This window comes from Trachurus japonicus, chromosome 1, assembly GCF_045865225.1.
Source record: "Trachurus japonicus isolate A0001 chromosome 1, Traja_1.0".
NCBI classification, from domain to species: domain Eukaryota; kingdom Metazoa; phylum Chordata; class Actinopteri; order Carangiformes; family Carangidae; genus Trachurus; species Trachurus japonicus.
In genome coordinates, this window is record NC_140907.1 from 6,999,996 (window position 1) to 7,012,672 (window position 12,677).

General features: G+C 41.3%; 1 protein-coding gene across 3 annotated transcripts; it reads right to left on the reverse strand.

The window, feature by feature from the left end:
• Positions 1 to 929: 929 nt before the first annotated feature.
• LOC146991328 (target of Myb1 membrane trafficking protein) lies at positions 930 to 11,237 on the reverse strand. Of its 3 annotated transcripts, none has more exons than XM_085758914.1 (15): positions 11,055 to 11,237; positions 9,189 to 9,273; positions 8,619 to 8,697; positions 8,318 to 8,467; positions 7,006 to 7,140; positions 6,747 to 6,896; positions 5,726 to 5,842; positions 4,218 to 4,351; positions 4,063 to 4,105; positions 3,785 to 3,917; positions 2,628 to 2,694; positions 1,933 to 2,008; positions 1,759 to 1,818; positions 1,611 to 1,650; positions 930 to 1,466 (listed from the first exon to the last, which is right to left on the reverse strand). In XM_085758914.1, exons 1-15 carry the CDS (start codon positions 11,125 to 11,127, stop codon positions 1,321 to 1,323), a joined length of 1,488 nt encoding a protein of 495 aa, XP_085615040.1. In that variant the 5' UTR covers positions 11,128 to 11,237; the 3' UTR covers positions 930 to 1,320. The 3 variants fall into 3 exon arrangements, with proteins under 3 accessions (XP_085615040.1, XP_085662495.1, XP_085662572.1); XM_085806369.1 differs by having other exon boundaries at positions 3,785 to 3,920; XM_085806446.1 differs by lacking the exon at positions 4,063 to 4,105 and having other exon boundaries at positions 3,785 to 3,960.
• Between the last annotated feature and the right edge of the window lie 1,440 nt (positions 11,238 to 12,677).

The following is a 12,677-nucleotide window of genomic DNA, read 5'->3' on the forward strand; positions in this document are numbered from 1 at the left end:
CAGTCAAAAGTTTGGACACAACCTTCTCATTCAATGTTTCCTACATTGTAGATCCAAACTGAAGACACCAAAATAATGAAAGAACATGGAATTATGTTGTAAACACAAAAGTGTTACACAAAGCTGTATGTATTATGTTTTATATACTCGATTTTTCAAAGTAGCCACCTTTTGCTTTGATGACAGCTTTTTACACACTTTTGATTCTGTCTTCAGCTTCATGAGGTCGTCACCTGGAACGGTTTTCCAACAGTCTTGAAGGAGTTCTCAGAGGTTTTGCCTTCACTCTGCGGTCCAACTCATCCCCAAACTACCTCAGCTGGGTTTAGGTCAGATAACACTTAAGTTTTAATTTACATTTTTGTGTTTACAACATAATTCCATGTGTTACTTCATGGTTTTGATGTCTCCAGTATGAATCTTTGTGTAGGGTCGTAGGTTTTCTTGTTGTTGTCATTTGTTTTACCCTTTTATTTTAATTTTATTTTATAACTACTGTGCATTGGAGTATCTTACATCTGCTCTTTGATGTAGATGACAATCCGATTGTGCAGAATGTAAGTTTTTGTTGACTTGTCTTGTCTTTTTCGTGTTGTGATTGTAAATGTATGTTTAAATGTACTATACTGGTTTTAAATGTGGACCCCAGGAAGACTAGCGGTGCTCTAGAGCGCAGCTAATGGGGATCCTAACAAATAAAACAAATCTACAATGTAGAAAGTAACAAAAATAAAGAAAAACAGAGGCTGTGTCCAAACTTTTGACTGGTAGTGTATAAATTTGACCTTGTTTTGGCTTCGCTGTGACACAAGATAAAAAAAACAACAGCTCTCCCACACAAAGACTGCACTTAGGTCTCTTGGACAATGAACGGAGGGGTGATGAACTCACTTCTTGTAAACTTTAGACATCGACAAAACAGAGTCATGTTTGCAGGACAAAGCCCCGTTTATTCTCATCTACACAAAATCAGCCGTGTCGGTCAAAGGCACATGATGGTGTAATATCAAATATATTCAACATTTTACTTCACTGTAAACACTTGTTTCTGTTTACATTTCAACATTATAATAATACAATTCATAAATACATCCACATAAAGTTGTTTATACTTACATAAAGATACAAACAGCAGAATGAACTAAGAGACGATGCAGGGCAGCAGTTCTGTAGTGTCAGGTTTAGCGTGTGTGTGTGTGTGTGTGTGTTCTTTCAGAGCAAACCTGACTTGGCACAGCATGTCTCTGACTGTAGGCACTGTACATTTCAGTACAAGTTTCTTGACCTTAACATCCAGCCATTCCTCCAGTGGGTTTCCACTCAGAGTGAAAAGAGTTGGTCATGTGACCTGTCCTGTTGCTGGGTAGACTTTGGCGGCGGTCTGGAGGTGGAGGTCCCCACGCTGCGAATCCCCTGACTGCTGTGGTCCGCCTCCTTTGCCCGATCTTCCAGAAACTTGTCGAACTCTTACAGAGACGGTTACAGTTAAAGGTGTGTTTGTGTGTGTAGACATAACGACACAAATATGTATACAAATATAATAAAGTTTAAGTTTAAGATCTAATATTTACACTCAGTAGCAATGGGTTGCTCAAGTTCCAACAACATACCTTCACTGGAAACTCCCTCACACACCGAAGACTGCTCTTCCTGTATTTCCAAACACAAGAAAACACAAAGGCAGCTGATCATATCATACTTTTATCACACACACATTCTTCCTTCCAACACACAAACCTTTTTTTTTTCCAGTCTTACCGTATCACAGGATAACCACTTGTCGATGTCATTCTGCACAGAGTTTTTCGCCGGTGGCATCTAGGAGGAAAAGTAAACAGAGATGAATAAGATGATTGTGTTGTAGCATTTTATACAAACAGAAGAGGTTCTGGTCAAATCCACGTGTGTGTTTCAGTGGTAGGCTACACTCACTGATCCTGTGACCTGCAACCTTGTGTCCAGAGCACCGGCGAGCCCCTCGACAGCTCCCGGGTCCTCGTATCTGACACTGGACACACACACATCAGGGATATATTATTATGATGCAATGTAGGTATGTGTGTCCTGTTGAGATTCAAACCATGGACCATGCACAGTAGTCTGTATTACTATGAACTACATTAAAATTACAAATGATATCATATATTCACAATATTTGGGTCGAAAATGGAGTCATTAACAAGTGTGGGTAACGTAGTTTCATCCACATTAATGTGAAACTTTTTTATAACCAAATAGAAACTCCTTGTTGTCCCTGTAATGGTTTCAGAAGAAAGTTAATTTTTTATACGTACACTAAAATCCAGTGTAGGTGGATCAAATATTTAAAGTTTATTATTCTTTTGTGGTTACACCATTTGACATTGTCAGGACATTCAGTCTTACTTTTGTTAATAATGGTTGTGTCAAATGACATAAAACCAATATGAAACAAAATGTGCATTTTAACAAATCTGATGCTTTTAAAACAATTATTAAAGATAAATCTGAATTGCTTATCTAAATTGTCACTGACCCATTTATATTCAACATACAATCATACATCTCTATAATGTAAATCAGATGTAGCTATGTACAGAGAGCATGTATGACATGACGTGTGTCTGTCACCAGTCACCAACACTCACCTTTTCCTCTGATCAGCCAGGGAGCTGCCTCTGGTCTGGGCAAACATGTCAAACTCCTCCTCCTCTTCTGGAAGGCAAAGGGTTAATTCATGAAAACACAACTTAATGAACCATTTTCACCACATGTGTGCATGTTATGATGTAATGCATGTTTTTTGTTTTGTTTTTACAGGAGACTATGTTGTCATGGGATCACACCAGACTCAGCCTTTATTATTCTGGTCTTAACCACACACCTGTAAAGTTTCCTGAGTGGGCATTGCACTGTTGTGATGCTGTCCGCTGCTGATGCTGATGCTGATCAGTCCACAGTCACATCTTGTGCCAAAGTTCTCAAAACCACCTCAGTGGTAGTTCCCGCTACAGTAAGGCTCTCAAAAATATTTTTGCCCTGATGTCTGGAGGACACAGACATGAAGGGCAACCCTGGGCCCCAAGGTCATTCAGCTGCTCAACACCCAACCATCCCAGTCCCCCACACACACACACCCACTGCAACTGCACCCGGTCCAGTCATGCACTGAGCACCTCTGTTGTAGGTACAGTGACTTTCAAATTCTGTTATACTGTTGACTTGTAAAATACATTTTTGTGACTAAAAGTGGAATAAAAAAAAAATTCAACTCACTGTTATTTATTTATTTATTTAGGGTTATATCCCTCATAAGTCAGGTATGCAGAATAACTGTATGTAACGTTTGTGCACTAATATGGCCTTCTTATACAGCTTTAAAAAAAATCATAATGTGCACGTGTATTTTTTTATTTGCACAGTAATATCATTCTCATTATAATAATTCTACAGTTGCTGCAATGCCATATTTCATGTGTGAATGTGTTCAGTTTGTCTGCCTGTGGTTGTGTTTTTATGCCTTTTTGAATTGAATTGAATTCTTTGGATGTCTGACTCTGTAGTTGATACTCTCCAGATCTGAAGTGCTTCAAGATAACTTCTGTTGTGATATGGTGTGATACAAACAAAAACTGGCATGACCTGAATGACAGACACACGCACACACACACTGTTGTAGGTGGTGTCCTGCTGCCACCACGTCCTGTTATGTAGCAGAAATACACCTATTCTCAGCCACAAGATATCGCACATATGCAGCTCTGGTGTTGCAAAAAGAGATCACGTATGTACAGAGTTCACTCACTGTGGTTGGCTGTCTGCCTTTGACTGGCCCAGGTGCTGACTGTTGGCTGGCTGGTTGTTGTGATGACAGCAGGTTGGCCGGGAGCGGGGGGCTCAGGGCTGAGGTCGATGAGGTTTGGGCTGGTGGTGGAGCTCTGCTGAGAGGACGACACCACATAGCTGCTGCGTGAGTGGACTCTCACAGCTTCAATGACAAAGACAAAAACCTCACACCTTTTGGAGGAATGTGGCGCTGCATTTATGATTTCAAACTCAACAGAGAGAACTGATCTTTCTCACCTGCTGAGCGTTTGTCATCTGGGACTTGTTCAGTCTGTCGAATCTAAAAACACAAGCGCAACACAACCGAGATGGAATTTAACAGGATACAGCTGCAGTCTTAATCCAAACAGTCTCGTACAAACAAACTGAAGCAAAGCTAAACTGCAGCATACCGCTCATAGCGAATGAAGGCGTTGTTGAGGTCATCGTTGACCACGAGCAGCTCTTCGACAAATCCTTCGTCCAGCAGCTGAGGGATGAGCTCCACCACCCGCGTCTGCATCTTCTTACACACCGAGTACAGCTGCTGCTCGGCCAGAGGAGGGAAAACCATCAGAAATCTCCTCACACTAGTGATCAGATTGTTTATTGTTTATAGTTTAACATGGATCCCCATTAGTTGATGCCTTGGCGACAACTAATCCTCCTGGGGTCCAGCACATAAAAATGGAAAACAAACGTTTTTAACATAACAAGATTGCACAGAAGTTACAAAGAAAGAAGAGGAAAGAAAGAAAAGGCTGCTGGTTAGCAAGCACATATTATACATTACAATTCTTAAAGGGATAGTTCAACATTTTGGCAAATTGGCCCATTGCCATAATCCCTATGGTTTTAAGAGTAGGTTCGTTACCTTTAATTGTCGGTGCAAGCTATTTTTAGAACGGCAGAGCAGAGCCGTGAGCTGCTCAGAGCTACACTACAAAGGCTCATGGGATTTCTTGGTTTCCCTCATCAAACTCATCAAATACACAATCCAACAACTCCAAAACGCTCTGGTGGACAAGTTGTGACCTGCACATTCACCACGCTATGAGATAATAGATACATACAGATAGATACAGAACGTTACAAGACAGAGTTGTTTTAGAGGAAAATTCATGTAAAACCGCTGATGCACGTTCCCGTCGGGAGCAGTTTTTCGGCCAGCTGTCTCTGTATTTACCTCTAAAACAACTCCGTCTCGTAACGTTCCATTATTATCTCATAGCGTGGTGAATGTGCAGGTCACAACTTGTCCACCAGAGCGTTTTGGAGTTGTTGGATTGTGTATTTGATGAGTTTGATGAAATCCCATGAACCTCCGTAGCGTAGCTCTGAGCAGCTCACGGCTCTGCTCTGCCGTTCTAAACACAGCTTGCACCAACAATTAAAGGTAACAAACTTACTCCTAAAACTATAGGGATTATGGCAACAGCCCAATTAGCCATGTTGAACTATCCCTTTAACTGTACTGGTGTCAGAGCACCAATATATTCATATAATGTAAAAGAACAGAAAAAGACGGCACAAAATAGTAACTGTATTGTTCTATCACATGGTCAACGGCATCAGATGTTCCTTGAGTAGCAGCAGGAGTAGCAAAGCGTTCCAAGATGTTGTAGAACGGTAAATACTGTTAACTGTGTGTTTGAGGAGGTTTGTTTCTGGGATAGGAGGCTGGCATTCCTAGTGTAATGATCGTGTCTATCACTTGTGGACTGGTTACTACTGGGTAGAAGAAATATTGAGGTACAGTAACTCTCTGGATATAAAACACCAACAGGCTATACTTGAGTTTTGCATCAGATGTCGTTTACTTTTTTGGTGCACGCCAGATTTCATCACTGATCATCAACACCCACAAACAACAGACACGGCAGACTCTGACTCTGTAGAGACAACTGTGACACATGCACACCTGTAGCAGCTCTGTATCATCCGGTGAGGTCTGACCAGGTGCCAGCTCATTCAGCATTTCTGACATCACTGTGAGGTTTCCCTTCACCAGCGCCAGCTCACCACGCAGCTTCTGTTCCTGCAACAAAAAATAGTCACGCAATTAGATCCATTTTGTAGTGACTTTGTAGATAATGGCTAAACTCACAGTGATCGATTGGTGTTATGTGAGCTTTGCAAGAAAAAGTCATGTCAAAGAAGAGTTTATTCAACTTTGAACATGACAGCATTAAAAATTCAATGTGTATCAATTATATTATCATAAAAAATGAACAGATAATCATTTCAATGAACGGTTCATCGAGTTAAGTCTAAGGTTTTCGAGTGGCTGACATTTTACACAATTTTTTGAACACTACACTTGATTTAAGGTGCAGTGAAACCCTCCAAAACGCTCTCATGGACAAGTTGTGACCTGCACATTCAACACGCTATGAGATAATAATGGAACGTTACGAGACAGAGTTGTTTTCGAGGGAAATTCATGTAAAACCTCTGATGTGTTCCCATCGGGGGCAGTTTTTCGGCAAGCAGTCTCTGTATTTGCCTTGAAAACAACTCCATCTCGTAACGTTTTGTTATTATTGTGAGTTATTATTGCGTGGTGAATTTGCAGGTCACAACTTTTTGGAGTTGTTGGATTGTGTGTTTGATGAGTTTGATGAGGGAAACCAAGAAATTCCATTAGCCTCCGTAGCATAGCTCTGAGCAGCTCGCGGCTCTGCTCTGCTGTTCTAAAAACAGCTTGCACTGACAATTAAAGGTAACGAACCTACTCCTAAGACTATAGGGATTATGGCAATGGGCCATGGGAAATTGCAACTAAATTTCATTCTGTTACACTTGTTATATACTGAATGAACATAAAATCTGTCCAAGGGTCCGAGGAGTATTTTGTCCACAAATAAGCTCATACCAATCCCACATATAACTGTCTTTGCAGGTTGTTGGCTGACAGGTGTCAGTTAGTTAGTCTGTGATACCTGCTCTGCAGAGAGCGCCACTGGTCCCTCACTGGGCTGGACCGGAGGTGAGGGATTCGGAGTGGGGGCTGCTGGAGGAGCTTGAGGTTGTGGCTGATGTGTGGGAGGAGTGACGGCAGGCGTCTCAATAGCACCGTTTTCTGGGATACTCTGGGAGATGAAGGCAGAAGGTCACAGTGAGATATACAGTAGGTTACATGTTTTGATTTGGTGTGGTACAATTCAGTCCAAAGACCAATCAGTTTCAAACAAGTCTCACTCTGTTTGGCGTGTGGATCGGGGACAGAGCGTCCAGGTCTGTCATGGGGAACTCCAGACCCCTCCTCCTCAGGTCGTCGTATACGTACACGACTCCTGCCAGGGACAGAGAGCTACGAAACGCGTCGGCCCAGGACTGGAGACGGCAGAGAGAAGATACGATGAGACAGAGAGCGCACACAGTCCAAAACACAGATTACATGTGAAAAGAACAAGAAGACAAGAAAAAGCATCATGGAGAGAGAGAACAGACAGAAACAATCCACAGCATTTACCGGCCTGACCCTATCTAATGTTATCATCCTGCTGGTCTGAGATTACACAAAACTGCTTTTGACCGACCAGCACAGGAATGCATGAATCCATTTAAATGACAAGGAACACTAAAGATAACACTGTTGGATATATCATTCTGTAGACACAATAGAGTTGAACTTAGGTAAACTTTAAAAGCTGTGGGATTTCAACACCACACTGAACGTTCTCATGATTTTGTTGAAGACACTGTGAATAATACAACTCCCAGAGATTAAAACTGTGTCCTGACTACTGCTGAAACAATTGATATGCAACAATTCAAACATGAATTATTAAAGGGATAGTAGCATTTTTTTAAGTGGGGTTGTATGATCTACAAATAGCCCCTAACTACATTAATTGCAGTAGAAGACTCTCTGCACTCCTCCTGTTAGCAACGCCAGCCCATAATAGCCCTGCCCAGAGATTTACAACATACATTGTTGTGAATGGACCCAAAGAAACGGCCTATTTTCACGGCCTAAAAGAGGTTTAACCTGAAAAAAAATACACAGTTCCATTGTTCACTATAATATAATTTTTTCCAGCCCTTCAAAGTGCAGGAAAAACACAGTTTTTATTTGGACCTAACCAACTCACGTATCCCTCCGCCCAGGGTTAGCGCCCGTCGATCAGCAGTTGGTTAGCTCCAAATAAAAACTGTGTTTTTCCTGCACTTTGAAGGAAACTGGAAAAAATTATATTATAGCGAACAATGGAACTGTGTATTTTTTTTCAGGTTAAACCTCTTTTAGGCCGTGAAAATAGGCCGTTTCTTTGGGTCCATTCACAACAATGTATGTTGTAAATCTCTGGGCAGGGCTATTATGGGTTGGCGTTGCTAACGGGAGGAGTGCAGAGAGTCTTCTACTGCAATTAAAGTACTTAGGGGCTATTTGTAGATCATACAACCCCACTTTAAAAAAAATGCTACTATCCCTTTAAAGACAATAACCAGCAGATTAACTTCTTATGCAGCCTTGATCATTCTGTGGTCTGTGGGTGCATCCACACACCTGTATAAGGCTGAGCACCCTGTCATGAAGGCTGGTGGGTGGGTTGTATTTGGGCAGAATGGCACGAACCAGAACCCCTTCGACAAACTCCTGCGATGTCACCAGAACATGGAAGCGATGGCCACAGTTCTTCACACAAGCCTCAAGAACCTGTGTGTGATGCAGTCCAAATTATTCACATCCAGCTCAAATTCAGTTTAAAAAAAACAAGTAATTCAAGATGCTCCACAATAAAGGGTCAATGCGATCCGCATCTGGTGAACAGAGCTTTGACAGCAGTGAGCCACAGACGGTAACTCACAGTGAGGGCCAACATGATCTCTCTGACGTTCCTGTTTCCCACGATCCTCTTCTTTATGGCTTTGACTGCGTCTCTGGGCCTGGCAGGAGGAGAACGAGAAACTTAACATCAGATGAAGTTAGCCTGTTTGTCTTTTTAGTTTCGATCATGTGCTCCATGTTAAATGAGCTAAATATAGAGGCACTACTTGGAAAATAAAAACATATATAAATATCTTATTACAGCTTTATACATACACAAGTCTGAACACAGTGTTTCAGACTTGCAGAGTGATAGCAAAAGTGATAATGTGAAATTGGACTCAAACGTAATTAAGTAATCCAATGAAAACAATCTGTATGGCCGCACAAAAAAGGAAGAAGCAAACCATAAAGGAAGCGATAGTAAAATGTAAAACAGAAATAAAACATGAGGAGTTGGGCAAAAAGCACCAGATGGGACACGTGATGAAACTGTGCTGAGAGGTCAAAAGAATTTATTAAAAAGTAGGACTGTTCCAGTGGCTACTGGTTTTCATGCTCCGTTGAAGAGACAAGAAATAAAATGAGTGGAACAAAAGATCATCCCTACCCCTCATCTGTCTCGTTGATGATGTCACATATCTCGATGTTGAGCCCCCAATCCTCTGACTGCAGCGAGCCGCTGGTTGCTTGTTCTGTCAACAAGAGAAAGAATCAAATGAAGTTAGAGTAACACTGATGATAGGAACAGACAGGTGTCACAATAACCAGAGGATCTTCTTCCAGTATCAGGATATCTGTGTGATAGGAGGAAGTCATACAGGTCATTTATAGTTTATACATTCAATACTATTGAATGCTGAGATAATTCTAGGAGAAATGTGTCCATTTAGACAGAAATAGGTTTGTCATGTTTGTGTGATATCTGTATATTGGTTATATTGGTTAATTATTTATAATAATAATTAAATATTTCTTACAAAATAGGAAACAATCTGAGGTAAATCTGGTATGAATGATTGTTTTAGCCATTTGGGGGCAGTATAAACCAAGACTTGTCTCTTTTTCAGAACATAAACAACTTGTATGTAAAGTGTGACTTATACATCTGACATCATCATTAACATTCTTGTGGAGCTGTGTTTCTCTCTATGGGATGAATGTTACTCTGATAATCCCTCTCCTTTTACTTCCCTTTTTGGTCTCCACCAACTCCAGAAGGAAATACCTGGCTACTAAAGCTACTAAATTCCAAGTACTACGTCCACCAGCAAACTCTGTCAGTCTGCCATTTCCCACCAGAAAAATGAATTATAGCTTTTGGCCCGTTTCATTTTCATTTTTCAGGGACCTCAGTTTATAACTTAGGCTAATTTAGCTATCAAGCAAATGGCAAAGGTTGGTGCATATTTAAACTATTAAACCAATGCTGGACTCTCACTCATATTGAAGAAAGGCTACTTCAAATAAAACAGTTTTTTTCCCCTTCTGAACTGTTTTGCAATCAAAGCCTTTCTTTCTTTGTGCTCTGTGCCTCACAGGCTCCTCATAAGTCTCTAAATCTCCTTCATTCCTTTCCACCAACACCCCTACACACACACACACACACACACACTTCTCTCAATCTTCACCACGGCCTTTCTCAATTCCCATCTACTCCCTCCCTCCCTCCCCATCCTCCCCTCCCCTCCCCTCCCCCTCCTTCTCCAGCTCCCTCCACTTCATGTGACTGTCAGCTGCTTCTGTTCTCCTTCGCTCCAGAAGGAGCCTAGGCCCAGCTGAAGCCTCCCTGACATTTCTGTGTGAGAAAGTGAGTGGCTGAGATAAGAGGAAGGAAGGCTCAGAGATGGGTGTGTAACATTTTCTCACACACAGCTCATGTCAGCCCTGATTACACATCTTTCCCCGCATCAGCAGCTTGCCTCATAGCTACCTCTTGGAAGATGTGTGGGCTTTATCATTTCTTCAGTGTTGTCACTGAGGGAAGTCCCCTGCTGCCATCATGAGCTCATTCTCCAGCTTTAAAGCTGCTGTGACCCGACATATAGGCCTTCTTGTTGCAGAGGACCAGTTAGGTTTTAGGCAGTAAGTGTGAGGCTGTGCACATCATTGAGGAAGTGAGCGGAAACATCAAGTGGCTCTGTAATTGGCTACATCGGTTGTCGCCTAAGTCGCAGCGACCAATCAGATGAGAGGATGCGGAGGCTGAGTCCCGCCCTCTGCCGCGTCACTGCCACTGAAATTTTCTTCTCATGTTTTTGTCAAATTCGATGCTAAATATTTAACTTTTCAGACCTTGAATGACCAAATTAAAAGCGCGACTGCGTTGCTTTAGGTTGCTACATCCACTGTCGCGTGGTCATAAAATTGCGAAAAGTGTAATTAATAACTTAAGTTGAACTAATGAAGTCATTAATCCACCAGTGCACATTACAACTCACTTCAAAGCTAGTTTCAAAAAGAAACAGCGACTTACCGATTCTCTGACCGACCGGCGTTGAAAAGGGGTTTCCTATGAGAAACTCCATTTTCTCCCCGAGTGAAAACATCCTCGGAGGTTTCAGGCGTCCACTCTGTTTTAAGGTGATTTAGCAAATTATTGAGCTGTTTCCTTTTGCTTTCAGAGTCTACCGCTGCTCCAGAGGCGCACATAGGCTCTGTGAGCGGTCACGTGAAAACACACTCAGAGCCAGGAAACAGACATCAACAGTCAGGCACAGGCACACAGCCGCGGCTCACTCACACCTCAACAGTTTACCTTACACTCAAACACACACATTTTATTATATAAGCTCCCAATCAATGAAACATTAACCCTTCAAAAGTGCTCAGGTTTAAAAAGATCTGGGTGAAAAACGATGGCGAAAATGACCTATAGCCTATAGCCTACTTAATTGGCCAATGAGTGAGACTGTTTAAGTGTTGCCTATGGTAGGCTTAAACTGGACCAAGAATTTGTGAAATTGTTAAGTGTTTTGTTGGCTATTTGTTTTTTTGTTTTACCTTTGAAAAGTAGCCTATATAGCCTAAATAAAGAGTTTTTAAAAAAAAACATTTAGTTTATTTTTTTACAGTCAAAGTTTGAAAGTGCTTCTGCAGCACAGCCCCTCCAGGATAATCTACTAATATCTAATGTAGTTACAGTGGCCCTGAGAGCTCAACACAAAAAATAAATAAAAAATAGCCTAGAAGAACTGTGAAAAACATGCAAAAAGTCACAACACAACGGAAGTGTTTCATGATGACTCATACTGAAAATGTAACTTTTAGCTTAGCCTTAAACTGAAGACTTCAGACTGAAGGTGAGAAGAGAAGTAGGCAACCTCAAACATGTAGTATACAGTACTATAACATTTCATTCCTCCTCTGACTGTAACCATTCATCCTGTTTCAAATCAGAGCATCATTGTTCTTCACTTTTCACTCTCTGCTAGAACATAGGACCCCCTGACCCCACCCTACCTCAGTCTGTATTGGTTAGAGGAACTGTACCAAGGCAGGTCGGGCAAGTCATTTTAGAAAGTAGCCTAGACCTAGTCTGCAAAAGTGGAAATGAAAGAGTGGCCTGCTATCACACCCTGAAAGTTTAGATTTCAAAGAAAGCTTAAACAAACCTGGTTGTTCTTGTCACCATGTCATATCTCATCTACAGTAGCTATCTGCACAGTTTAACCCAACTACAAAATGATTCATTTCCTCAAAATGTAGGCCTAATTCCTTGTGATGGAAAGAGATCTTGAGAGTTCACATCCAGAATGACTTTAGGTACTTTGAGTCACTTATTTTAAGATTTAGGGTGGACTGTCTGTGTGACGTGACCAGTCACAGTTTTTTTTTCTTCATCATTGTGGAGTGAGGCTCCCACCGCCAGGTGACTGTACAAGGAGAAGATGAGGTCGGAATGATATAAAGGATAGCTATTTACTGTAGTTAATTTGTAGAAATTGTAGCCCAAAAACTTTGTTACTCTTTAAATTTAAGTTTATTATGTAATTATTAATGATGAAATGTAGAGCGCAATAATAAAGAAATGAGAGTCTAGTGGACCATTAATAATGTGGTAATTATTTAGTATTGTAAAGACATTACCAGTAATAAC

Excerpts from the sequence above, each read along its gene's own strand:
- LOC146991328 (XM_085806369.1), bottom strand. The coding sequence starts at position 11,127 with ATGTTTTCACTCGGGGAGAAAATGGAGTTTCTCATAGGAAACCCCTTT. Across the intron at positions 7,141-8,317 it reads GGGTGCTCAGCCTTATACAG|TCCTGGGCCGACGCGTTTCG; the intron begins GTGTGTGGATGC and ends TGCCGTCTCCAG. Across the intron at positions 1,651-1,758 it reads AGTGGTTATCCTGTGATACG|GAAGAGCAGTCTTCGGTGTG; the intron begins GTAAGACTGGAA and ends TTGGAAATACAG.